The 27,441-nt window shown below is 37.6% G+C and overlaps 2 protein-coding genes across 2 annotated transcripts; one reads left to right on the plus strand and one right to left on the minus strand.

The window, feature by feature from the left end:
* Window positions 1-934: 934 nt before the first annotated feature.
* RTFDC1 (replication termination factor 2 domain containing 1) lies at window positions 935-26,647 on the plus strand. Its single transcript, XM_010083282.1, has 8 exons — window positions 935-1,030; window positions 1,133-1,226; window positions 1,422-1,561; window positions 2,119-2,197; window positions 20,090-20,203; window positions 22,979-23,033; window positions 23,123-23,215; window positions 26,307-26,647. The coding sequence occupies exons 2-8, from the start codon at window positions 1,194-1,196 to the stop codon at window positions 26,489-26,491; spliced, it is 699 nt and encodes a 232-aa protein (XP_010081584.1). The 5' UTR covers window positions 935-1,030; window positions 1,133-1,193; the 3' UTR covers window positions 26,492-26,647.
* On the minus strand, window positions 9,142-13,340 carry GCNT7 (glucosaminyl (N-acetyl) transferase family member 7). The gene is made up of 4 exons (XM_010083281.1): window positions 13,086-13,340; window positions 10,685-11,716; window positions 10,114-10,209; window positions 9,142-9,368 (listed from the first exon to the last, which is right to left on the minus strand). Exons 2-4 carry the CDS (start codon window positions 11,658-11,660, stop codon window positions 9,142-9,144), a joined length of 1,299 nt encoding a protein of 432 aa, XP_010081583.1. The 5' UTR covers window positions 11,661-11,716; window positions 13,086-13,340.
* Window positions 26,648-27,441: the final 794 nt, after the last annotated feature.

A 27,441-nucleotide genomic window follows, 5' to 3' on the forward strand; every position in this document is an offset into this window, starting at 1 on the left:
CGGGGTGGCCGTGGCGCTGGTGACAGGCACGGGGGAGCTCTCCTTGCCTTCCAGAGGGGTTATTGGGCATAAGTCACTCTGTTGGCGTGTGGGGTTTAGGGGCGCGGTGGCTGCTGGTGCTGCTGCTGGTGGATTGTTTCACAGTGTGGCCAGACCATCGGTGTTACTGAATGTGGCCGTTCCTGCAGTCTGGCTGCTTGCATTCCGAACATTGCTTGGGCTCTTTTGAGGATGTGTTGGGTATACGGCAGCACTGCCTTCATGAGTAGGTGGATAATGACTGGGAAAAAATATCCCAACAAGTGTAAGAAAACTTATCGAAATTCCAGTTTCTGGTGTAGAATAAGTAAATAAAATCTATTTCCTCCCCAAACCTGACTGTGTCTGTTCAGCTACAGGTGACAGGTGAAGTAGCTGTGAACCTCAGCCTTGTTTTATGGCCTAATTTGTCATAAAACTCAGGTTTTTAGGCTGGAGGTTCAGGTAGCATTGTGACATTCCCAGATTTGCTTTTATTGTTACCTTTGTCCCTTACTTGGAGTGGCTGTTGTAGCTGACCAAGAAGAGTAAGATGTAGAACGAGGGAGAAGAGGGTAGTGGAGAACATGAGGAGCAAAAAAGAATAAAGAGGGAAGGAGACAAATAGAAGTGACAGAAACTGAGAAAACTGAGTTAGAGTTAGGAAGACAGGTTCAAGTTCCAAGATGCAGAAACATGTTCAACAGATGCTGAGGTACCCCCTCAAAACTGGTCGTGTATTTTCCTAAAAATTTTTGCTAAAGTTATTTTACAGAATAGCTTTGAATGCTGAAAGCAGGTTTGGTGAAATACCTGGGGATTTGATTAATGCTTCAAGTAGTAATAGATTTTATGTTTTAAATAATTTCCAAATATAAAAGCTATTTTACAGTCACTAATTTTTTTTTTTTGTTCAGGTTGACAAAAATGCTGAATTGGTGGCAAGATGGAACTACTGTGCTCTGAGTCAAGAGAAGTTACGTCGCCCAATTGTAGCCTGTGAGCTGGGCAGGTATGAATGTTTCCGTATAGACTGCTGTATTTAAAGGTACTAATTTATAAATAAAAGAATGTCACAAGAATCAAATATGATTACTAAAAATTTATGTTACAGGTTGTATAATAAAGATGCCGTTATTGAATTTTTGTTGGACAAGTCAGCTGATAAAACTCCCATGGAAGCTGCGTCACATATCAAGAGCATTAAGGTAAACAGGTTGTGTCTGGTATTAAAGAGTGTCAGGGAAGTTAAAACATGCTGTAAAACCTCAATTTGCTTGTGTTCTTACTGTGTACTTAAAGGGTTAAAAATAGTGAGCCACAATGATAAAAATCTTAGGGAATGTTATCGTGGCTCAAAAATCATTACTAAACAGCTTAAGGCTTGAATTTTTATTTTTCAGAATGTAACAGAACTGAACCTTGCAGATAATCCAGCTTGGAGCGGTGATAAAGAGAGTATAAAAGGTGACAAATATGATGATCCCCAGTCTGCACGCTTTATATGCCCTGTGGTGGGGTTGGAAATGAATGGAAGACATAGGTCAGTAAGTTTCTGGATTTCGTGTTTAGAAGTGAGTTTAAGCTAAACTGAATGTAGAGCAAGTAAAATGTTTGAATCTGTAATGTTGTAAATCATTTAGCTTTGCTGGAGAGCTTGAGTCAGAGTGAGTGAAACCAGTAAGCTTGGTGGAAGGTAGAACTGTTCAAATAGTGTAGCTTTGTAGTAAAACAGATTGTGGCAATGATTCCAGAGAAGCCTGTGTAGACCTATAGCACATGTACAAAACCATCTGCTATTTTGCTTAGATCCCCTTGAGAGATTGTCATAAACCTATATGGAGAATGAAATAACAAAATACATGTTGTGATTTAATGTACCCAGTATTTTTTATTTGATTCTTACTTACACTGTGGAAATTAAGTGCCTACTTAAAGGTGCTGATATCTTAACTAGCTGCATGACTTTGTAAAGAGAAAGTTAGCTGCGTCCTGCTAGCCCATTGCAGTGTTGGTTCTGTGTTACATCAGAACTGCACATGTACCTTTTAGACGCGGGGTTTCTTAAAAATTATTGTATGTCTTGTCTTTTCTTTGAAGGTTTTGCTTCTTGAGAAACTGTGGCTGTGTGTTCTCTGAACGTGCTCTCAAAGAAATTAAATCAGAAGTTTGTCACAAGGTGAGCTTTTCTTCAGCTTTCGTAGTAGTGGGGTCACATATGGCCTCCACAGATAGATATATAGATACATACCTGTGTGTGTATATATATTTATATACAATTGCATTCACATCCAATTTCGTAAAGTGATTTTTTTATCTGAATATGCAAATTGAAGTGGAATTTATAAAAGTTCTGTCTTATGATTGCCTGAAGTAATTCAATATGGCCTTTTTGAATAAAAATGTGTTTCTAAGTGGTTGAAAAATATTTTTGTTTTCAGAGACAGTTTGATTTTGCAGTAACTACTTTAGAAATTTCCTTTTTTGAAATGAAAAATTTAATTTTTCAAAATTTCCATTTTTAAAAGGGTAATTGGTTTTGGGTTGGGTTTTTGGTTATTTGGTTTGGTTGGGGTTTTTTCCTGAATGCACATGGTTTGTGTTTTATCAGTGTCCGCTGACAAACAGGTTGTGTTTTGATCCCTGTATTTTGCATTTGCTGTTGTCTTTTGGGGGGCGGGGGGGGGGGGGAGCAACAACTCTTCATAGAATTTTCAGCAGTTACATGAATTACTGTACAAAATACTGCATCTCATTTTACAGTGCTGGTTTGATCTCATTATATCAGTTTCTTTGTAGCTAGGGGCAACGGTACAAGTTGCACGTACTCTCTTTTTTCCCTATCACTACTTTTCTTATTAGTGAGATTTGTGGTGATAGTTGCCACGTTTAGGCAGAGTTCTTTTTCAACAAACACCCTGATATTTGACAAAACAAACCGTATACTTGTACTAAACAAGACCTGTGAAGGAAAAAACTTGTTGGTGAGTTGTTGCAGGTGATGTGGAGTATTGTTAGTTAGGTTTACCTGATATTGCTGCATTCAGTGCTAATTTTGTTGTAGAGTGATGGTTTAGTCCTAATGACTCTGTTTTCCTCTTGGCAGATATGAATTTATTTTTAATTAGTTTTTTTGTTTGCATCTAAATTTTTGTTGCTAGATGGGTGTAACTTGATTAGTAAATGCAGGAATGAGATGCTTTGTCTATGGTTTAGCCAATCTGATCATCTTATAAAAACTAAATCCCACATTTTCTGAATTTTTTTTTTTTAATGATCAGTATTTATCATAGCCTCATATTTGCATGCGAATGTTTTCACGTAAATGTGAATACTTCACAATTTTCAGAAGGATGCTTTTGGAAATGGAGGAGTGGATATGATATAATCTAGTCTCATCTTTTCGTGATTGGATTTTGGTTCACGAAGACAATGATAATCAGCTGGGAGGACATGTTTTAGTCCACATTTCCTTTGATTAAGCTTGAAGAATGATTTGGTAGATTTGATATATACTAATAATGTTCTCATTCTGTATTCAGAACCAAGAAGAGGACCAGAACTCTTCTAAATAGGTTCATGGGGAACTGGTTGCCATGCTTTCTGGTAGCTAACAGTTTGCTTGTATCCAAAGCATTAATGAGCAGCATTCCCCCAGCACATTCTATCTTTGTGCAGCAACAGGGCATACAGTAAAATGAACTGGAACTAATGAAGTAAATGAACTGTTGTGTATTGTACATATGCTAGGATTAGAAATTGTTTATTAATACATAGAATCCTTTTCTTGTATGTATTCTTTCAAAACACACAAAAAAATTATGAAGTACAGGATGTCTGAATGTTGTAGATTGTCGTACATATGCTTCTACTGGTGCTACCTGCTGTAATTTAAGAATTACAATATGTTTTTGAAACCAAAATCCAACCTGTGGGATCCATGTGGGCAAAAGCATTTTTTTCATGGCCTTGCCCCCTTCTGTCTGCCATTATGCGCCCAGATGCCCAACCCTACATGCCCATGCCACGTCTGTGTGCAGAGGCGTTGTTACATGACTTCAGAGAGTGATGAGAGACAGGATGAAAGTAGTTCAAAATGAATAATCCTGCATTTGCTTGTTTACGCTGTGTATTCAGTCTCTTTTCAGCTAGCAGAATCCGTGTTTTCATCTGGTCCCAGGGGAAGAGGTTTACAGTATGGAGGTAAACTGGAGAATTGTCAGTCTAGGGGCTGCGTGGCAGTTCTCTTCCTCCACTACTGTGAAATTCCAGAAAGCTCTTTCAAAACAAGCTGTTCTTGTGCATTAATTTTGCCTGTGGAGCCTACAGAGCAGTCTTGATTGTCTGTCTGCTAAATTGTAAACAGCAACGGTTTCCCAAAGGATTTTGTGAAACAAATGCTGTAATCACGCAGTGAAAACATTCACCAGAGAGTACAGATATCCAGGAGCCGAAACAATAATTCTTCAGTCATCACCTTCATGCTCACATACTTTAAACTACATTATCTGAACTAGATAGTGGATGTGTATTTACAGGCTACAAGATGCGTTATCACAAAATGTTGTGCTTCATGGAACTATAGGAAATTATTTTCCTGTGCTCAGAGCAGAGGGTTGCTTCCTTTCCTGGCCCCCTGGCTTGGCTCGTGGGAATGCTTACCGCTTGTGGGAAGTCCCACAGACAGTTATCTCACTGCTCGCTTTTCTTCTCAGTTTTTTCTGTGGCAGCTCATACAAGAAATAGAGCAATCTGTTTGCCCAGCGATATGCAGATCACGGAATAAGTGTTTAGGAAAGAATGCATGTGCAGATTTTGTCTAATTCAAGGAAATGGAAAACCCCAAGATGAATTCAGCATTGCTTGGTTTGTCTCGACAGTATTTGCTGTAGCACTAGATTTGAAAGGCTTTATGGAGTCTAGGTACAGGGAGCGATCTTTGTTAGAGCTCTCTTTCAAAAAACCCTATTTTGCCTCAACAGAAACTTTACATGTAGAGCTGGCAATATTAAATAAATATATTTATCTGTTTTTATGGGAATAGTTAAAAAGACTGTATTGGTACTAGGGAAAGGCGCAAGAAAGTGAGACTGGCCTGGAGGGAGGAGGACTTTTAGTAAGGCAGCTGTAATTAATGTGTGAGGACTTTTTTCTAAGTGACTTACCTCCCTTGGAAGTAAACTGTTCATTCTTGCTTCACATTTTAAGTAGCACTATAGTGAAGGATTCAAGTTAAAAAATAACGTTAAAATATGAAAACTCTAAGGCGAACAGAGTCAAACACTGTAGCGGGGTTGAGAGAGAGAGATTGTCTCTTACTGTGTGAATGGCAAATGCTTTGAACTGTCTTGCCAAAATATAAAACTCCCTGGCCAAACTTTTTTTTTTTTTTTTGAAAGAGCAAAGGGAATTTTTTAGTGGTGGTTTGTATTGGAGAGCAAGCTTGTTAGATGAAGTGCTCGGGACGAATTTTGATGCTTCTAGCTATTTAGACTGAAAAGAGTTGAAAAAGAGCTTTGTCTAAAAGAGAGCAACTCCTAAATACAAATAAAACTTAAACCTTTTTACACAGAAGTGTATTTTGTTTGAGACATTTTTAAGGCTTTGTACAGCAAGAAGAGAAAAATTGAACTATCAGTACTAAGTCACATGCTAAAATGTGGAGGACAGAACTTTCAATCAGCAGGAAGAGAAATAACTTTGCTTCCAGATAACGGAGTTGGGTGATGTGTGTTCTGTAGCAGAAGCTCTGAAGATAAGCAATGTTCTGCTGCTTCCTGTTCTTCAGGAAGAATTGTATGTGACATGGAAATTGTCAATTTCGAATTTGCACTTTTGAATAGGATGTTCTCACCTATTGTGTTTAGTTCTCCAGCAGACTACCAAAACTAAACAAACAAGCAAGACTGTTCCTACTCACTCTTTTTGTATTTGATGGGATCTTGAAGAGTGTAAGTTAGTGCTAATCTGGGTTGTCTGGAGGTTTTGGTGGGGCCCAAAGTGATAAAATGTTTTGGAATTCATGTTTTCACTAGTTTTCAGATTCTTGCCTGGGCAATCTTTGGTGCCTGCTTGTCTGGAAGTCTGCTATTTGACATAAATTATGCTGTTAGGAATGATGAAATAAAAGAATTACCTAGCAGTGTATTTACCCTCGCTTTTGAGGGGTTGAGAAAGGCACCATTACTGATTTTTGATGTTGATTCTCCTGTCTAAGAAATTATTATTGGTGTAATAGTATGCTAGAGGTAGTTTGGAGAGAGGATAGTCATTACTGAATCTGTGGTGGAAGTCCTTCTGGGAGTTAAGGACAAGATCACATTTTAAAATGTAATTTCTTGTGTCACTTTAAAATTTCTTTTGGAATTGTTTTCAGAGTCATCAGACTCTAATACACGCTTGAAATAGTACCCTACCTGTTAAAGTCTGTGCCATATACAACACTTAATCAAATGTTTAACTTAGATATAGAGCTATTGAACACAAGCCTCAGGCTTTCTGAAACAAATTATGCGTACGTCTTTCAGAGTTAATGTGTGTGCAGGGTGGTATAGAGCAGAGTGTTTCCTTGACCAAGGTCCCACTGACGCTATAGGCTTTTAGATCAGCAGTCACCAGAAGTTGGTAAACACTGGTTGCTGAGATTCGAGAGTTGTGATTGATCTGCTTGTAGCATGATGATGCGTGCAGGACTTACTGAACACTTTCTATGTATGTTGAAATGCTCTCAGTTTTCATGGTTTCAATACCTGATTTTTTACTGTTGTTGGAAGTAAAGAATCTTTCAAGAATATGATGTGGTTGTGGTCACTCAGAATAATGGGCAGAATACTGTTTCTTAATGATTGAGAATGGGGTGGTTTAATTATGATTTTCATAGGGGTTTTACATATGCAACATTTGTCTAAAATACGAAATCCTTTAAGGAAGGAGGATCACTCTACAATGAGTTTCCTGAACTGACACGCGTAAAGCCATACCTAAATAATATTTTCAGAGGGTTTTTTTGCGCAGTTTTTTCCCCTAGTTTGACTGGTTCAGTTTCTGCAAAATAAGTCCATGTTACATAGCTCCTTGCTATTGAATTTATCCTTAATTCAGTTCAGAAGTGAGACGCAGCAATTTTTCTGTGTGATGGTGACGAAAGGCGAAAGCTCAATTCTGGATTTGCTGCGATGACGGTAACAAGGAACGTTCCGTTCACATTTTAAAAACCAACATGGAATGGATGAATGCTGGCAGTGCCGTTCAGTGAATTGGGTGTGGTTTGGAGAGAAACTAATTATGAATATTGCTATGATTAATACATGCCAGAGACCCATTAGCTTCAGTAATGGGTTTCAGAGGAACTCTTAACGAGCTCTCAACACAGTGAACATGCTGTGTGGCTTTTTTTCCCCTTTTCTTGATTTCCCTCCATAAAAAAGCATTTCCAGGAGTATTTGGTCACAAATCACGGATTATACATGAAACTGAGAACAGGCCTTTGCGTTGAGTTTGTAAATTTCTGTAAATAAATAGAGACCAGATGGTCTTTCTTTAGGTTAAAGTTCATTTGAAAGAAATTATGTTTCCAAGAAACTCCTGTGGGAAAATAAGCAGTACAGTTCCAGGAACCTGGGAATAAGTTTGTAATAAGAAAATTTCATGTTCTATTGTTGGGTCATTCATTGATTCATTTTATTTTACAGAAAAAGCACTTAATCTGTAAGTCAGTTTTTGTATGAAAACTGAGTGATATTTTGGGTGTATATTGAAGCTTCATGTAAATTGCTCTGAAACATTTATTTATAATTTGTAGTTTCTGATCAAGCGAGCTTGTAAATAACAGGATGTGTATTATTAGCTCCCATCAGATTTCGTGCAAAATAATTTGGAGTTTTTTTGGATTTACTGGAATGAAACTTTAATCTGTATTCTTGCCAAAATACTTCTAAAAGGGGATGAACAGTTTGAAATGACTTCTCACAATTCAGGTTTCTCCTAGTCTCTTTCTATCAGTAGCACCTAACTAAAGAACCTTGGAGACAGGGTGTAGAGGTGGCCTTGTAAGACGTTTGGTCCCACGGAAGAGCTGTCATATTGTATGAAAGACCACCACCTATATCCTCTCTGTTGCCTCATGTTGCCCCAATCTTTCTGGTTTGAGCTCTGAAGAGGAAAGAGCAGCTCTTGCCTGGAAAAGGGCTGGGTGCTTGTTCTTTTCTTATTACTGTTCCCTGGTTTTGCCTGTGCTGCGTGCTGAAACCACTTCCTTGCTGCAGACCAGGGAGAGCTGCATTTGCTCTGCAGCGGGTTTGAGAGATGAGATGCTTGTCCTGGCTGCTGCTAGGTGTTCTCTCCAGTTGCTACAGGCTCTGTTGCAAGGTTCAGAGATGTTTTTTTTCCCTCAGTCAGGTACACTGAGCTTGAAAGATGGCTTTTCACTCAGTTTTCCTGTGTTCCCTGGCCTCAAATTTCCCACGTCTCCTTGCCCTAAACTCTGCAGAGTCTTGGAAACAGACACTTAAGGGTAAACATGCATTGCAGGGTTCCTGCTGCTGTTACTGGCACACACTCCCTTTTCATTAGGAGCAAAGCCTGAGTAGTGCAAGAGTGATGTTGCCGTGCTACACAATGAAATTAGAGATGCAGCTGAAAAAAAACCCCAGTGACATGGACTGTGTCTGAAACTGGTTGTCACTTGCTTTTCTACAAGGTCTGAAATTTGAGAGTGAACTTTATTATTCAAAATAATCTATTTCATAAAGACATACAGTAGACAGACTTTAACTTGTGCTCGTCATATTTTTTCTTTGTTCAGTCATTGCTTCCATTTTAGTATTTTTATACCAGTTAGTCTTTTTTGGGGGCTGCAGACATGAGGAATAATTAAATCAATCCCTTTAAAGGATTATGAACTTCTTCCTTGTTGTCAGTAAGTTATAGATTTAGACATGTCATTTTCCTTAAGAATTAACCTCTTAGCAGTTGTTGCTCTTACTGTAATAAATAAACCCTGTTTATTTCACTGGCGGGCTGGTAGGACAGTATTGTGCTTCCCCTCATGCTGTAATGCACAGATATGGATAAAATATTGGTGATTTCTGTCAGTATTTTGAACACTTTAGATATTAGTTAAGCTCACACATTTAGCTTCATGTTGAAGTAGTTCTCTTCCTGAAAACGCCAGTGGTCTTCAATGGGGACTTCTGCCTGGTGCAGTACTTTCAGCCTGTGGCGTCTCTCGAGGCAGTCCATAGCGAGTGGATACGTTGCAGGCTCGAATTTGTTGGCAAACAAATGAGGTGACTCGATAATCCACTGCAAATCCCCTAGTCCATAGACACAAATGTCTCTGATGTAATGACCTGCAAAGACAAATTGAGGGTATCTGAAAAAAGTTTTTAATTTTAATTTTTAAAAAGTTTCACTCTGCAGTGTTACTAACAAAATTACGTTTTGATTTCACGTAGACCACTGTTGAAATAGACCTGGAGGATAATGCTAGACTTTAACCATAAAAGTGAGGGTTTGGTTTATATTTTACATAAATGGATACATGTTACTTCCAGCTGCTTCAATGACGTGTTGCTGTGCTTAATATTGTGTCTTGTAGCTGGGCATGCTGCAGCTCTGATCTCCTCGTTCTATTGAAATCCCTGTTTACTCCTGCAATACTTTACAGTTACACATTTAAACTATTTTGTATTCTTTCTATGTGGTCAGCACTATTCTCCTTTTTTATTATTGTTCAACTTGAAGAGATTTAACCCAATGTTGATGAAAGTATCTGACAAACGTGCTTGTCAAGTAAAACCCCTGCTCTTCACTGGAAACTGGTCAGGTGAGGGCATTGGTAATGGGAGGTTGAAAGAACAGTTGTCAGTACACGGGTACTGTGATGATCTTTGCAGGAATGTATCAGAAGCTGTTTAGATTGGATACACTGGAGTAATTGAGTAGGATGGCGTGCTGTTTTATTGGATACTTACAAAATAAAATATGTATGACCACTGTGGCACATTTAATAGCTAGTTTAAAGCATGATACGTAATTTGTAATGAATGCTAGTCAGTGAATCAAATTTGAGTTTGTGATCAGAATTCACACTACCTTTGCAGCCTTTGTGTATGGTTCCTTCTTGATCTTTCCACTTAATGGCTCGTATGTTTCCTTCCCAGTCTGCATTTGGTGTAGCCCCTGGAGCATCTTTAAAAACATAAGGTTCTGATAAGATTTTTTTTTCTACTTATTGCAGGGAAAATTTTCACTGCTGAAGACTTTTTAAATGTAGCTACCTTAAGTATTTATTTCCAGATACTTATGTCATAACAACAGGCATTGTTCTCAGTTTAATTGCTTTTTTTTATTCCTTGAGAGCATGAGCTTTTACATAGAAAAAAAATATAGTCTTTTTTAATCAACATTTTTGTAGCCTGGTGGCTAATGGTCTGCACCATAAGTAGTATTTTTCTGGAATCATGCTTTGTTTCTCTGCCTTCGGACTACGTGAATGTTTGAAAGGACGGCATCAAGGCTGAAGAAATGACCATATTGATGTAATGCAGCTCAGTTAAGCAGTCTTGTTAAGCTCTGAATTGGCTCTCACTAGCTCTCCATGTCATAGACCTTACAGTGCTGTTGGTCCAGGGGTTATTCACAGTAGAAATAATGTATGTCTTACCGTTTAAACGGTTCAGCGTGACCCAGTAGTGTTCATCCGGACTGTACGTGTCTCTTGACCATTCAAGCAGCTCTTTTGCACGTGCATCAGTCAGTGTAAACTCTACAAATTCTTTAGTAAGTATGTAATAGGCACTGCCGAAATATATTGTCAAATTATACGGAGGCTTAGCTTTCATATTCTTTGTTGGATACACGTATGACATTCCAGAACGCACATGTTCTCTGTAACTAACCTCCGTCCTGTGTTTCATGTGAAGAGGTTGGACTACCCCGGGAGTCATATTTTTACCGTTCCATTTAGTTTTGATGTATTGTATAACGTCTTTGTTTGTTTTAATGGGATAATCTTGACCACATAGATTAATAACATAATTCCACTGAATTTTGGAATGAACTAGGTCTCTCATACAATTAATGTCAGCTTGTAGTCTTGAAAATCCTGCATAAACTACATTTTCTCTTTTTGAGGAAATAAAAATATTTTCAAAGCAATTAACAATGTTTTGTACAGCAGCTTTATAATCTTTCGGTGACTTTTCATCAACATGTATGCAGTAAATATTCTGAGGCATATAAATAGCTCTTAACAGCTTTACAAACATTTCCAGCTCCTTGTGAATTGTGATGATGTATGCCAATGAGAAATTTCCTTCTTCATCTGACAGTGGTCTTGTGATAAAATGCAGAGTCTTCAGAACCATGGAGCAGTTGCATGAAGTCTGAATGCAGCTGAGTGTTTTGGGTTGGTAGGCATTCTGACAAAAGTTTCCAATTTTAAAGGCAGCAGTTTTCCCCACAAAAAGAGCTGAACAGAGTTCATCTGGGTAAAAACCACACTCTGCTATATTTGCACTAAATTTTTGTTCATTTGGCTCTTCAGAAAGTGTATCCTTTAGGTAGATAAAAGTGGAGATGAACATACAGGCAGCAATGCACACTAAAAATCCTGATTTTGTTGCATCAAGTGGGTTCATCTTTTGTTTTCCAGATACTGTCTTCTCATCATAGTTGAATTAAGCATTCAGATTATCTGAAAGGAAAAGGGAGATAAAGAGAGGGAGAGAAACTTGTGGAGTTTTTTTTAATAGATGACATATTAGTGATGCATTTATAAGTGTTGCAATTACTCTCAGTTCCTGGAGGTACTGTTTGTGCCCATGTGCACACTCGTGCTGCGGTGTGAAATGGAAATGGTACTTGCAGAGCCCTGAAGCCATCTTTCTAGGATATACAGAATTATCCAAAGATCTCAAGATGGCTTTTTACACTTTATTTCTTGAGCAAGGGGGGCCTAGCCCATCAGATGGAAGTTTGTTCTACTTGGAGGCAATGTGTGTGCCAGTAGATGAGTCCAGTGCCATGGGCCGGTCAAGGTCTAGCTTTGGAGCAGGGAAGATGTGTGAGCGCTGTGTGTTAATGGAGAGCTGATTTTCCTAAGTCCTGGGAAACCTTAAGTTCTGCCGGAGGACCAGAATTCAGTAAATTAAATCAGCAGAAGACTTATTAAATAAACAAAAGGAAGAAACAGAAACATAATCCGTAAAATACACTTTTTTTATCCTTATAAAATCAGCAAGTGTTTCTAACTCTTTAAGAGATTTTTTTTTTCTTTGACATCTTTGTATTAGTGCTTTGGGAAACAGAACACGTGGACAACACTCACTTCTTATCTCAGGATATGCACATATGCTAAAAATAAGTACACTGCTGCCAGTATGAGCATTCAGACACCACTGTCTGTATTACCATCAGTATTGGCACAGGAGTTTTTCCATTGATTTTTTTCTAACATATACCTTGTTGAAAAGTCAGAAGAATGAGAGTGCAGGAGTCCTGAATATCCCAGCAATTACATTGAAGTCTTTATCCTTGAAGCATTTGGTATAGAACTTCCTAGAGAAAATTCTGGGGTTGGGGGAAGGGTCCATCTACTGCCATTAAGCTTAATAGTTAAATTAAGAAAGATTTTATTTTAAAAATATTTCATTTTCTCTTGTTTTATTCTATGAATTTGTTTTTAACAAAATTTATATTTCACCTCTAAATATTTCATGCTTCGCATCCGTCAACATCACAACGTGTTTGTTTACTACATAGGAACAGAGAACAAACATGCTTTTTTTAAGTTAGTTTCTTTATGGGAATGCTGTTGTGGTTAGAAGGCTCTGTTTTCATTAGAAAGAAGCAGAAAATACTTTTTAAATGAAAACTTAGTACAAATCTGTCTTAGAAGCTTGAAAATAAAAAGAGCATTGTAGTTAAAGTAGAAACGAGGCACAGAATTTAAAAAGCATAAAAAATACAGAATTTGAATGAAGATAATGGATACTCTGTAATACCATAATTTTAAAATCTTATTGGGCTTTTGGGAAGGAATGTATTTATCTTACTGTCCTTACTTGTATGCACTGGATTTCAGGATGGAAGAATGCCTCTTTTCCACTTAGCATTCTGGAAAGTGGAGTTGTATGTTAGGTGGAGGGTTCATCTGTTTTGCTTCTGTGTTCTGTCAGCAGTGCTCTTCAGTCTGCATTGAATGCACAGGCCAGAGAAAACCAGTCGGAAATCAGGTCCCGGAAGAATATTTTTTCTTCACAGCTCCCAGGGGATACGTCTACTGGGTAAACAAGCATGACACGAGTCTTTCATCCGTTTGAACGAAAAACTTCAGGAAATCAAATACACATTAACCTTTCAATATTGTGTGGAAAGGAGGAGAAAAAGAATGCCGCTGAAAGATGAAAGCCAGGATTTTCCCAGTAAAAATGAAATGCACCAGTGCTGTACCCTGCTAGCAGTGGACTACCAAAGCTGACAATAGATTTGCATCGGGGCATTGTGTACCCAATAGCAGAAGTTAGGGAGAGGGAGTGTCTTTTGGGGAAACACTGATTTTTGTGGAGCTAGAGTCAGAAAAAATGTTTTATTCTGGGTGATTAATTACTCTAAATTAGTGAATCTGATGGGGTCTCGATGGTACATCACAGGGAAGGTTCATTCTGGACATAAGAACTACACTGAAGACACTGGGCAGTTATAGAAATATTTGGGACTTTATACCTGCGTATAATATAGAACATCTGTACGGAATGAGTGCACTTGTCAGTTTTGTTCTGTTTTTTTAATTAAATACATCTTTGTGGACAGGCTGCAAAAAATACTTCCCTAGAGAACCAAGCTGTAACCTGTTTGTTTCATAAACTCAATTTTTTATTACCCTTCAAATAATAGCATCCAGGGATGTTTCAGGTTGTGAAGTGTTTCCTGTGGATTTTTCCTATTGAACTGCATGGCATCTAGAAGCTCTCTTTTATATGGCAGCATAAAAGTAGACAAACACGCCGTTATTGGGTAAGAAGAAACAATTCCTTCTCCAGTGTTAACATGTTTCTGAGGAATGACTGAATGGTGAAGCCTTGCCCACAAGAACAGAATTTGACACCTGTCAGCCTCAGGGTAGGTTATAGAATGAAAGTATTGGCTTTCTGCGAGTGTTGTACCAGATTTAGAGCTAGAATTGCAGCTGTTAGCCTCGTTATGTGTGAAATTTGCCACTTAGAAGAATCCTCTAGCCCCTATGCTATTATCTGTCCTCAAGGACTATGCTACCATGTTTCCTCCTGCCCTTGAAGAGCAAGATGCTCAGTCTGTGCCCATCTTGCCTTTTAATTTTATTACGCAGGAGTGGTGTTACGGGTATTTATTGCTTTAAGAATGTCTCTCTGAAACTCAACTTGTTCTATAATGTAGATAGGTTTTCTAAATCTGGAGGATGAAGTTTTTTAAAAGTAGGGATTTTCAGGCACCTTTGTGGCTGCTTTTATGGATATTACTTAGCAGAAAATTGTTGTTGTAAGCTTAAGCTCCTCCATCTCAATTAAAAAGGTGAACTCTAGAGAAAAGTGAAATTATGTTTATGCCTGAAAATAACCTGTGACATATCTGCTCAGCTCCTCAAGACCTCATTAGCTATATACTTTGCCATGCATTTCATAGTAACAAATAATTGAACAATTCACTGTTTCTTCCTGCTCTGGGATTTTGGACTGCATCATTGCACCTCCGAATATTCTGTTTTGTCTGTACTCTTTGTATTTGCTTAATGTTTAGATAAAATTTAGTTCATATGACTTCATAATTCAGTGAAGCAAATTACTTAGGAATACTTCACTTTCGAATAAAATGGTTAAAAGGCATTAACTCTTTATTTCCTAATCTTTTTATGTCTGTTTTTGTGTGAAAGGGGTTTATGCAGGCATTATTTTAGATATTTTATAATGTCTACATTAGACACTAGACTCAGTCCTCTAAAAACTCAATGTTAAAATCAGCGCTTTTAACCACTTTTTACTTTACTTTGCTTTTTCCTGAAGCCTGGGTAAGTATGCCGTGCCTGCTTCTGTGTTGTGATACACATCAAGTAAAATAAATTTCTTCATCAAACGCAGTTAATACTGCCTTAGAAATTTTAAATCATTCTTTAAAATATTGCATTGGTATTTACAGATAAATACTGAACAGATTTATGGGGTTTACCTGTTCACCTTTGCTATTTTTTTTTGTTATCTGGGTTGGGTTTTTTTAAACAAATACTATGAAGGCTATTAAAACCATTAAGTTATAGGACTGTAAAAAAATTATGGTGCTTGCAACAGAACATAGCAAGTATTCATAAACATTGTGATTTTTATGACAATCAATACTGTGCATAGTGGCCACTAGATAAAAAAGATTACCCTTATTCCAGATTTGAGTATTTTTTTTAAAGTTAAATGATCTTTCTGAAGTGAAAATATTGATCACTTTACAAAAATTAAAGCATGTTGTGTTTTAATAAAGGAAAAGCAAAAACCTGTAGTCCTACAGTCTAATTTATTCAGTCTTACCTTGTACAAAATTAGCCAGGAGACGGCAGCATAATGAAAATAAATACATTGTCCTTCAGCAGAATTCAGACAGCGTTCTTCATTCTGTCGCTTGTGTGGAGATCTCGCGTAAGTGAAAGGGGTTAAATATTAACGGGAATGTTTTCATTTAAGGCTTCCCGCAATGCTTAGCATATTTATTCTGCAGTAATGCTGTTTAGCTTCGGAAATGTCCTCTGCTTCACAGTAATGAGAGAAAACTTGAGCTTCTTCAAATTTCTGTTTCCACTCTTCTGAGACAGCCTTTAAAGGACTGAAATCAGACTTTCAAATACGTAGAGTACATTGCTGATTATAAATAGTATTTCTTTACCTCAGAGGCTTTAACCTCTGCGCTGCTAACAGAGTGTGCTGGATGATGAGAACTGGAAAGGAAACAACTCTCTCCTCCTCCTCCTCCTCTTCCTCCTCCCCTGGTTCTTAACCGTTTGCTTGCTGAAACTTTCCAGTTTGCAGCGAATAAGTATAGCAAAGAATTGCCTCTGGTCATTTCTAGTAGCTGGAAGCTGAAAAGGTAATAAATGAAGTACCTACCTCTGAAACAGAATGTTCACTGCGTTACTGCTTTTTGTAAAGGTTCTTGGGGTTTTTAATAAGTGAATAGTTAACAGCTTAAATATACTGGAATTGGGAAGCTTTGGGGTTCTAGAAATGGTGTATTTTGGACACGTTCAGATAAAAATAGCATGTTGGTCAAAAATAAATAGAAAAACCTCAAAGTACATTAAGGCACAGCTGCAGGTATGGCAGATACAAAATTGTCATTGACTTTAAGGGAACTTCTGTAAATAGGGGCTTCTGCTTGGACAGTGTTTTTGTAGTAGGTGCTACAGCGTCTGAGTGAGAGTTCCCATTCAGTGAATTAGTGTGTAGGAAGCTTTCCACTCTTCCCAAGTTATCATTTACTCTTTACCTCGTTGTATGTCTGAGTAGGGTGGTAACGTCAACAATTGTGTTCATCAAGCCTTACGCTACTGAATTTCTAATGAATAAACCTCTGGAATGGTATCTCTTAACAGTTCACTAAAAACATGTTTTAAGAGAGACAGTAACCTTTAATAAATGAGTTTCTGTGGCTGGTAAATGAACGATGTTATGGTCCTCGGCTGAATAGGGTGTCTGTTCAGTCCTCTTTCTAAATACTACCGTGCTTAAAGAGGGACAGTCAGGTTGTGGTCCTGCGTGTTCCTGAATCTGGTGGGAATTGGTTTGAAAAACTGTTCGTGCCTTCATGCATTTTCTAGTAATGGTCATAGTTAGGAGGACTGTAAGAGTTAACTTACTGTTTATAATTTGGGAAAGAGGTATTAGGTTTCTAGTAAGATGTTAAACTGTAACATTGATGTAAACATTTAGATAGGAAAACATATTTGCCTATTGTTTATTTGTGTTATATTAAAACTGCAGCAGTCATGGATGGAATTACAGCTTAGATGCTGTACAAAAAAAAAAATCACTTTGTCAAAAGTAGTTTACAGCAAGAAATATGGTACAACCATTGTCATGTAGCTAAAACTTCAGAAGAAACTGTAAACTTTAAAATTCAGGAAATCATCTTAAACTAAGATTTCATTATTACTAAAAAAAAAATCTCCTGTGATTTATTCTCTTAACGATAAGAAACTATCCTACCATATTCAAATGACTTGAAATTTAGAAGGTCTTTATTATTTGAAAAAGTAATTTTGCTACTTCTCTTAATAGTTTAAGTTTAAAAGATGATATTTATGCCTAAGATAGTGTCTTTTATATGTTATACTACCTTTATTGTTCTTATAATTTTAAGTCTTTAGGTTGTTTTTGGTTTTGTTTTTTGTAAAGTTGGGGTTTTTTGTGTTTGTTGTGTATGTTTGTATATGCATGTGGGAGATGTAGGGTATGTAAATTTATGAGTATCAGACTTTGAAGACTTACTGATCATACCTGCAGACCCTTTAAATAATCCCTTGATGCCAGCATGTTAGGCCATTTAGATATAAACAGTTTTAAAGATGTTTTTATAATTGGACCCTGAAATGGTGCTTGTCCAGCACCTCCTTCAGTTAACATCCCACTCTTCTTCAATGACAGTTTGAATCTTGCATTCGGATCTGCAAGCTACTGTTCTAATGCTTTTGTCCAGTGTCAGAATAGTTTTCAAGTTCAATCTCATTTAGGAATGCCTTCTATTCAAGGTGTTGCAAAAACATTAAGGAACTACAGCGAGTACCTTCATAGGTATTTAAAGCTCTGCCCCAGAGGACCTTAATCTGAAGGAACAATAATTCTGAATTTCCAAAACTGAAAATTCTTTCTGCTTTTTATCTCAGCATTTCAAAACATTAAGGTAGAAATCTTTCCTTTTTTGCATGAAGGGATAGTGAGCTTGTTAAAAAAATCAGAATTAAAGCTTTGCATCCAACTGTACTGACAATTAAAAAAAGTTTGCACATGTATGATGCAACAACAAATTGTACCTACTGGAGTTAGTGAAACCTGGGAAGCTGGAGTTGGTTCTGTGCTTATAACTTGCTGTGCAAAGTATGTTTAGAAGGGTTTGGGCTCTGTAATATAATCTGGCTGTTGCCATGGCAAAAATGATCTGTTGCAGTGAGTGGAAAAAGGACACTGTCTTTATTTCCCCGTTTCTTGTAAATACTTTTCATTTTAGAACTGTTCCACCTGTGTTTTCCAGAGGGGAGCCTGGCTTTTTCAAAATGTGACATTTATTGAAATGAGAGTCCTTTCACGTAAACTTCTAATTGGAGGAAATGTCCACTTATTTCTGTATGCTTACCAGAGTATCTTTTAAAAAGTTATTGCAGAAATTACTTTTTAAGTCACTAGCCTGTAGGAGGGTGCTGGTCTTTCATGCTGTATTCAGAAAACACCCCCCTAGGAATGAAAGCGTAGGGCTTCTGCGGAATCAAGACAGCTGCCGGTCACTGCTGCCTTAGTGTGAAGACTGATTGTCTTGCTTTTTTAGACTCCTCACTCGCAAGCGTCTGAGATCATACCGAGCTGCTATTTCTAACACTGGCTCATTGAGGAGCAGTGGAAAAATTTGGGCTACTCACCCATTTCTTGTGTATGATTTATTATTCTGCCCAATTTACTCAATATGCATCTCAGTGACCCTTGCTTCTCCCTGATAATCTCTCTGCCCACTTGTGTTCAGATTTACTTTTTAAACTGTGTTCATCACATCACTGTGGTCAAAGTACCGTCCATATGTCCTTTCATTTGTTTAATTCCTACTGCAAATATAAGTAACCTTTCTAAACCTTTGTTTAGAAAACAGAAGAGTAACGACAGAGGCAGGATTATAAACTAATCTTGCAGATGAACAGAAGGCTTCCGGATTTAGCAAAATAACAAAAACAAAAAAAGGAAATTCAGATATTAGAAAAGAAAAACATCATAGTCAGTGTGCTACCTTCACTGAATGATTGCAAATGGGCGCAGTGAAGATGCATCTGTATCTTCAACCAGAAAACAGATGTGGAATTGCATGAAGCACATCACATGCATTATCCAGATTATTTTATAAATGTATTTTGAAACTTGGCAGTGTTTAATAAAACAGACACAGGATGATGGCAAGGCTGTGTTTAGTGAATAATGCTGCTTTTATCACCCCACTTTATCCCCATAGTCATTTAAAAAATAAAAAAGAAAACAAAAAACCCCAAAAAAACTGGTTTTTGTGTCTAGCTGTTGGGGAGAAAAATTCCCTGGTGCTGTCTGTTGTACATGTGGAGGAATAACACCTTTGGTGTTGTTCATATTCAGTGTAAAGGAACTGCTCCTATCAGTTGTTGTTTCTTGTATTACTAAGTTGAAAGATAAATTCTAGAGCAGAATGCTTAGATCTTTTTCATAACTAAAAAAGTCAGAAAGTGCTTTATCGTGTTTTGGTTTTTAGCTATAGGGCTCAGAAAATTGAGTAGATTCTAGTTAGGACTACTTTGTTTAGTCCAGTCACTGTACATTTTGTGCTAGTAAAGAAAAGGAACCCATAAACAGAAAATACACAGTGGGACCTTTCATAAAAAGAAAAAAAAATTAGTTAAGAGTGTTGTTTATATAGGACTGATAGTGAAATAAATATGCAATTCCCATAGCCCTATTACCTGGAATAGGGCTTTGAAGAAAACCCAAATATTTTAATATTTCTAAAATTCTTTTAGAATTTAGAATTTGCTTTAGAATTTGCCGCTTTTAAATGTGGTTATCAAAAATTCACAATTCACTAGTAAGATGAACTATCAGTCAGTGTTATTTTGTTCTGTGGTAAAGTCAACTGAGATTTTTCCTTTGACATTTTAAGTGAGAAGATGTATTAGACTGTATTAAAAGAGAAAGAACTATTGGCAAGGACGTAGTGTCAAGGGGAAGGATTGGAGAGCTTAAACACAGTATTAGTTCTAACAAAGGTTCACCAGCATAAGTGTCTGGAAATACTAGTTTTGTCTTTTTTTTTTTTTTTTTTTTTGAAGTGTGGTGTTCCCTTTCAAGAGGAAGATGTGATTGTCCTTAATGGTAATAAAGAAGATGTGGAAGTATTGAAGAAAAGGATGGAGGATAGAAGACTTAAAAGTAAATTGGAAAAGGTAATATTTTATATATTGTTTAAAACAAAATTGAAAGAATTCTTGTCTGTAATGCAATCGGCTCTTACATTGCATAGCTTTGTCTGCTAATCTTTATGCAGACGAGAGGATTTACTCAGTAAGCTGTGTTGTACTTCAGTGCTACTTCTTTTAAAAGTAATGAGCTTGTGTTCATATTTTGCTAATAGTCTATTGAAGTTGTATGTGCTGCAACTCTCCTTTAAGTAGCAGGCACTGCACAGTGCTCTGAAAATCGCAGAATGCAGTATGATGGGTAAAATGGACAGGTTTAGGATTTTCTTGAAACAAAGAGCTTGTATTAGTTAATTGTGATAAGGAACACAGTCTCCCCTGTGTTTCACACGGTAGCTGCTGATGGCAGGTTACTAGTTCTTTGATCTCCAAGTATCCTCTACTGGCCACCATCAGAAACACAGTATGGGGATAGGTGGGATGGGTAGATTCCTGACCTGATTCTGTAAGACCACTGTTGGGAAATTTTGTCTTGTTTTGTCCAGACAAATTTAATTTAATCTCAAAGAGCGTGAATCATCATTTTCTGACGCTTGCAGCAACTGAGACTTAAAATGGAGGTTGATCATCTCACCCTTACATTACTGCACTTGTTTTATGTCAGCCTGTAGGGTTAGATGGCATACAAATGTTTTCCTAGATTCCTTTGAAGTAAATAACTTGTTTACTTACCAGAGAGCATATGATTCTTTCTCATCATAGGGTCTGTATTCGTCTGCACCAATACGGCATCATTGGGCTGGGCAATAAAAGAAAGCTATGGCTACCCAGAGAAATCCTGCTGTTCAGTTTCCTCTGTGTTCATAGCCTCTGCACTTGTGTCCTACAGCTTCTTGCATAAGAGCAATACTATAAATCTTACGCTGTCTCTTCAGATTTTTTTTCAGTACTTTGTAATTAAACATTTGAAAGAATTTTAAAGATAATTTGATGACAGAATTTTGCAGAGCTCAGCAGATGAGTAATCAGCCCCAAAACAGTGGTCGTTTGCCCTTGATTTTTGTTAGGAAGGTGGCCCTAGCAAAGCATTTATAGCTTTGGTTCAAAAAGTCTGAAAGCTGGTAACTGTCCCCAACTCCTGCGCAACAAAAAGGTATCCGAGTGTGCTGATCGCTTCTTTTTCTCATGGTGTCAGCACAGTCACTCATGGTGGCAGACAAAAGGAAATCAGGCTTTGGTATTCAGGCTCTATATGCCTTGGGTGAATATGCAAATTTTCTCGTTTGTTTAGAGGAGACTTACAGGCAAGTACAATATTTGCAGATCTCTCAGCAAGCCTCTTGAATTTCATCCTCAAGTTCTGATGTTTTTTTGCAATACTGCCTTGCACCAGCTGATCTTTTTGCAGCTAGAACTAGTCTTCTCTGCTGTCACTGGCACCATTCGCTCTCATCTGAGATCTGTGAGCTCCAGTCCCAGTATCAGAAGGCAGTTTCTAGTTTGGCGTCTGTTGGCACTGCTGTTCAAACCTCTTCCTTGGTGCCTTCTTTCAGCAAGAGGAGCAGTCAAAGTGGACCTACTGTATCTGGAGCAGAAAACACAAACTCCTTTTCTTTATAGTCGTGAGACAAAACATAAGGAAGAAGCAGCTAGCACCAGTATAAAAAACTGTTCAAACTCAACTATGTCACGTGTGCCCATGATGAAATATGTGTAATATGTATGTGTGTGTGTGTATATATATATATGTGTGTATATATATATTTACCAACATCTCATAATTCAGATACCAGATCCTGGGAGGTAACTTTTCTTTGTAAACTCATCCATAATAACAAAGGTGAAAGCACCCTGAAGAGAGGTTTTTCATGTACGCTGAAGGATGCCAGAACAGCCAAATTTGCGGTTACGTTAGTAACCCTCTGCCACCACCTTCTGGCTGAGCTTTGTAGCAACACGGGGGATGGCTTTTTTTTTTTTTTTTCCTCAAGCATTAATCATGTGCTTGAGGAGCATGGGTTCTCCTAATTTTATAACATATTTAAATTTTTTTTTTTGAGTTTGTGTATCTTTCTTGGATTACATATACCATTCTGAATGTATATGGAGTCATCTTTTGCAATAATAATGCCAATGACTGTTTTAACACCTCTTTCTTTTTCAGCTTGGCATTTATGTAATCAAAGCCAGTGATGAGATTCTTGTTGCTGTTGTTTGGTTTTTTGTGAGTTGTTTTTTAATCTGGACAAACATAAATTAACTTGGAAAATCTGGTCCACATATGCTTTTAAAAAATTTAGGTTAACTATTTGTATATCTTCTTCCTAAGCAATCCTGCAACAAAGGGCCCAGTTATTTGAAGCTAACCCAGGAGGAGTTTTTTATTAACTAAGAGATGCAGGATTATTCTGAAACTTTATTGAAAAATATTTTTATTGATTACAGTTAACTGTGTCATGTTTAATGTCATCCAGTTGACTGTCCTGCCCTGTGGGTTCAGTGTATCAGATTACCTTAGTGATGATAACACTCGCACCCCCTGGAAAGTATACAAACCAAAATACCATATCCAGACAGATTAGTTTTGGCCTCTACAATTTTATTTAAGGTGCATTCAAGGTTCCCAAAGTTATTATTTTTCCATACAGAAGTAATACCAGAATTGTGGAGCAGTATTGTGAAAGGAAGAGTTCCACTGTGCAAGACATAAAAATGTACTGAATGGAATTGTGTGTCTGTCAAATACGAGTTGGGAATTGTATATCCTTTGAGTACATTACCAGATTTCTGCTTGTGTTTCAGAAATCAAAGAAGTGTAAGCCAGCAGAGTCGGCTTCTCGGCAAGATACCGCTGCAGGTAATGTCACAACTACAAAATATGTGTAGCCTTCTGAGTCGTGAACCAGATTCATTTTTTTTTTCCTTTTTTTTTTGTTTTTTTCTTAGATTCTCCAGGTCCATCAAAGGCTAAGAATGGAAAGGATTGTATCACTTCCAGTTCTGGAGAAAAGAGGCAGATTATCTTCACCAAAAGTTCAGGTAGGTGTTCTGTTTATTCTTTGTTCACATTTTTCACATTTAGATTAAATAGTTTTGCTCTGAACGATATTGTAGGAGGGATCCTTCTCTGGCTATGTTGTGCCATAGTTTTCAGAAGCTACCCTCTCGCTTCCTCCTTTTTTGTGTGTCCAGTGTGGTGTTGCACTCGGTTTGCATGTAGAACTTCTTAAGCTAGAACTCTTCAAAACTGTGTTTCAAGTGTAATCCCTTGTACATATGACCACAGGGGTGGGAAAATGGAAGGAATGTTCTTTGGGGTTTTTCTTTACTGATTTATATAACTTCATTCTGAAACTGATTAAGCACTATCAGTTAAAAACTAGAGAACATTAACACTTGATTTTTAAAAAATTGTTTGCTTTAGTCTCTCCCATTCAAGAAAAGTTAAAATCTGTTTGTTGCTACAACCACATCACCCGTCCAAAAAGTATTCTTTTGCTACTCCATACTTTGCATTGTCAATTCCCCGTTTTCTCTTTCAAACTTCTTCACAGCATATCTTAATTTATTATCTTTCTCAGTAATAAAAGGTCAGCTTCTGTCTTCAAGGGAGCCATAATGGCATGGCTCACTTTTTCAAAGAACCCTCTCTTTCGAACGTCTGTCCTAAAAGGCTGCCTTTCCAAGCTGGAGGAGGAAGCTGCCTCATGAACATGCACAAAGCTCCTTGTTCAACAGAAGCTGTAGTCAGTTTAACTTTTTCTTAAAAGAGAGCTTTGCTTTACAATCTGCAAAGTCTACAGAACTGACTCTGCAGAAAGTGTGCAAGGGCTTCTGTTTGTCCATTTTTCCTTATTCTGCCCAATTTGCCTTCATCCCATCTGCTGTCCATCATCCTGTACTTTGAGTAAATAGTCCATAGAGTAGGGACTGACTCTGTTGTACTTGCACAAAATACCTAAACCGACGGGGTCGCTGCTCAGGCTTGTGACTGCCCAGTGCTGTAGTGATGCAGATAACCGATAAAAATAATAATAAATAATTTTCACCACATTGTGTTTTTTTTCACTGTGCAACAAGCCAGATTTACTTCTTTATGTCATTCCAATGTCACTTTAAGTTGGTGAGAACCAACTTGAATGAATGAGAGAGAGATTCCTACTCACACAGGGAGGTAGTGAAGGGTTTGGTATGTCTGTTTTATTGGCTAGGAGGTAGTGTGAGAATTAGTTGTTGTTCTCCTGAAGTACAAGTAGTCAAAAAATCTGTTATGGTAGTTTATTTAAATGAAGTCTGTTAAAATGTCCCAAGTTGATGACCTGACTTTTAGTCTGCTGTTTTAGCTGCTAATTTGCTGTGTGTCACTGGGAGCAGTGGAATATACGTGCTGATGGACCTGCAGTAGTCAGGCAGCTATGAGTAAACTTGGCAGTCCTCTAATACAAAGGGTTGTGCCCTCTCTTTAGGTGATGTGATATGTAGTGTCTCCAATTCATACTGATGTTTTCATACAGGACTATTAAGAATGGGTGTCTGTCAGCCTGAAGAAGAGAAGGCTCCTGGGAGACCTAATAGCAGCCTCCCAGTACTGAAAGGGGGCTACAGGAGAGATGGGGAGGCACTCTTGGTCGTGATAGGTGCAGTGATAGGACAAGGGGTAATGGTTTGAAGCTGGGAGAGGGTAGGTTTAGATTAGACATTAGGAAGAAATTCTTTACTGTGAGGGTGGTGAGGCAGTGGCCCAGGTTGCCCAGGGGAGCTGTGGATGCCCCATCCCTGGAGGGGTTCAAGGCCAGGCTGGATGAGGCTTTGAGCAACCTGGGCTGGTGGGAGGTGTCCCTGCCCATGGCAGGGGGGTTAGAACTAGATGATCTTTAAGGTCGCTTCCAACCCAAACCATTCTGTGGTTCTGTAAAATGTCTTACCTGCCCCCTACTGTATGTTTTTATAAAGGATAGGCTTTGAAAAATATTTAATTCCAGATTATTACAGTTGCTCTTGGAATTGCATCTCTTTGATGTATTTTTCTTTTCTAAGAGTGTAAAGTAAAAAATATGCCTTTTGAAATGTCAGATCGTTGGTTTATGTTTCTGGCAGTAGTTATATTGACCAGTAAGAGAATAGGAGGAGAGAGGAATAATAAAGAGGGGGAAAAAAAAAAATCCATGGACTGAGGAATGCCAGTAGCTTAGGAATTAATTTGTGAACATGGCACCCTAAGGTTTCTGGACTTGCAGCATGCATATTCATTCTGTTAAATCCAGTGTTTGGTAATTCTTTCCAGGCAACTATTAGTGGCATTAAAAGCAGAATTCTCCAGATATAAAAAGGATCTGATCTATGATGATTTAAGATTGCACATACAGTTCCTATGACTACATGGAGAAATCAATTAAGAGCATTTTCAGACAGACTCCCTGCTATCTGTTTCCATGCCATTGTCCCCAAGTTAAACTAGATATGTAGAGTTCCTGGGTACTTCTGTGTGTTCTTTTCTTTCCACAAGACACTTGGCACATGCTTCAACTTTGGAGAAGATAAAATAGTTGCTAGGAAAGAGAATGGGGGGCAGGTTAGAGCAGTAGGTGTAGTACACTGAGAGAGATGGTATCAGAAACAGAGGGATGAGCATTTTCGTATCCCAAATATAAAGTTATGCAGACTATTGTTATTGGTCATAAATTACTTTGCAAAGAATAAAGGGAGGAGATAGATTCCCTGGGGACAGTATGTCACAAGTTTAGTTTTTGTCATTTGATAGCTAATTTCCAAACAATACTTCAGGGTGGTGGAATACTTTCATGGTTCTTTCCTAAGACTAGTGTTCAGAGACATTTTTCACTTAGTGGAATAAATGTTGTCAATACTGAATTACAGTGGAAGGCTTTACACAAATAGGAAAAAATTCCCCTCTCTCCAAAATTTTTTAAATGCATTTTGAGCATAAATTCTAAAGGCTATGAGCGTGTTTGCTGTTGAGTACAAGTATAGCATATATTTGTGATATCCCTGAAAAAATGTATATATATCACCTCTGTACAAATACTAATAATTTTTTCCATCTTTATTTAAAGCTTTATCAATTGTAATCTGTTACACATGCTTCATTCTGTTCCTTTTCCTCCAGCAGATAATGGAAATTCATCTGTACCAGGAAAAGTCAGTAAGGCTTCTTCTACTACCACAAAGAGATCGATTGCAGACAGCGAGGAGAAATCCGAGGCATACAAATCTATTTTTACAACACACAGCTCAGCAAAACGTCCAAAGGAAGAGTGTTCCAATTGGGTTACTCACACAGCATACTATTTCTGAAACAATGATGAGCCTGATTGTAACATTCACTGATGCTTTCCTTCCCTAAGGCTTTTTCTGTACAACTCTGATATAAAACTTTTGTTGTCATCTGATGTTATCTGAAATTATTCAGTTTGTAAGTTGTTTATAAACTTGTGAATAGCTAATGAACTTCTACAGCAACTTCTGTTAAATAAGAAATAGATCACCAGAATTCATGTTGTATCAGCAGACCTCATTCTAGAATGATGAATTATTTGCACAAAAATTTTCCTTCTCCCGGTTGGATGCTGTCATTCTTAGTCCCACTACTGTCCTCAGCAGTAGGAGTGAGGGCAGAAGGATCTGCCTGCTGTCCTCTTCTATTGATATTTGCCGCAACTGTAATATAGTTTCTGTAATTATAGTTTCTGTATTACTACAGAAATATAGACTTTTTGAAACTTTCTGACAGTAAAAAAAAGCAATAATGCTTTTCTTTTGTACTAGCTAATGGGGCCCTCAGTAGAACTAGTATATATTTCTTAAAGGTTCTGGAGGTATTTCAGTTTATCTTTTGATGGAATATATGAAAGCATATTCATGGAAGTGTTTGTACAGTATTCTCACTGTACATATTATTGTAGCCTGCTTTGTTTTGTTTTTTTCTTTGGCAGGGTGTATTTTAAAGTTAGAAGTATCAGGCCTGAGCTTACTTTCTTTTGTCAAAATATCAGAATATAATTGAACAAAAGTATGAGGGTCCTTGCTTTTCTGCTGAAGCGGTGAGGTTCTGTGTACATCTCTGAGGAGCAATTTGCCATTCTGAATTCAGCAGCTTATGTGAAAATACGAGCATTTGCACAGGGTGAGAGGAAATTGTGTGGTAACAGAATACGAGCAAGCAGCACTTAACTGGCTTTTTAGGAAGAAAGGATTGGGCACAGGAATCATTCGAGTCAAACCCCTTGATGGCTCATGAAGGGGAC

The sequence above is a fragment of the Pterocles gutturalis genome, unplaced genomic scaffold, assembly GCF_000699245.1.
Source record: "Pterocles gutturalis isolate BGI_N339 unplaced genomic scaffold, ASM69924v1 scaffold30835, whole genome shotgun sequence".
NCBI lineage: Eukaryota > Metazoa > Chordata > Aves > Pterocliformes > Pteroclidae > Pterocles > Pterocles gutturalis.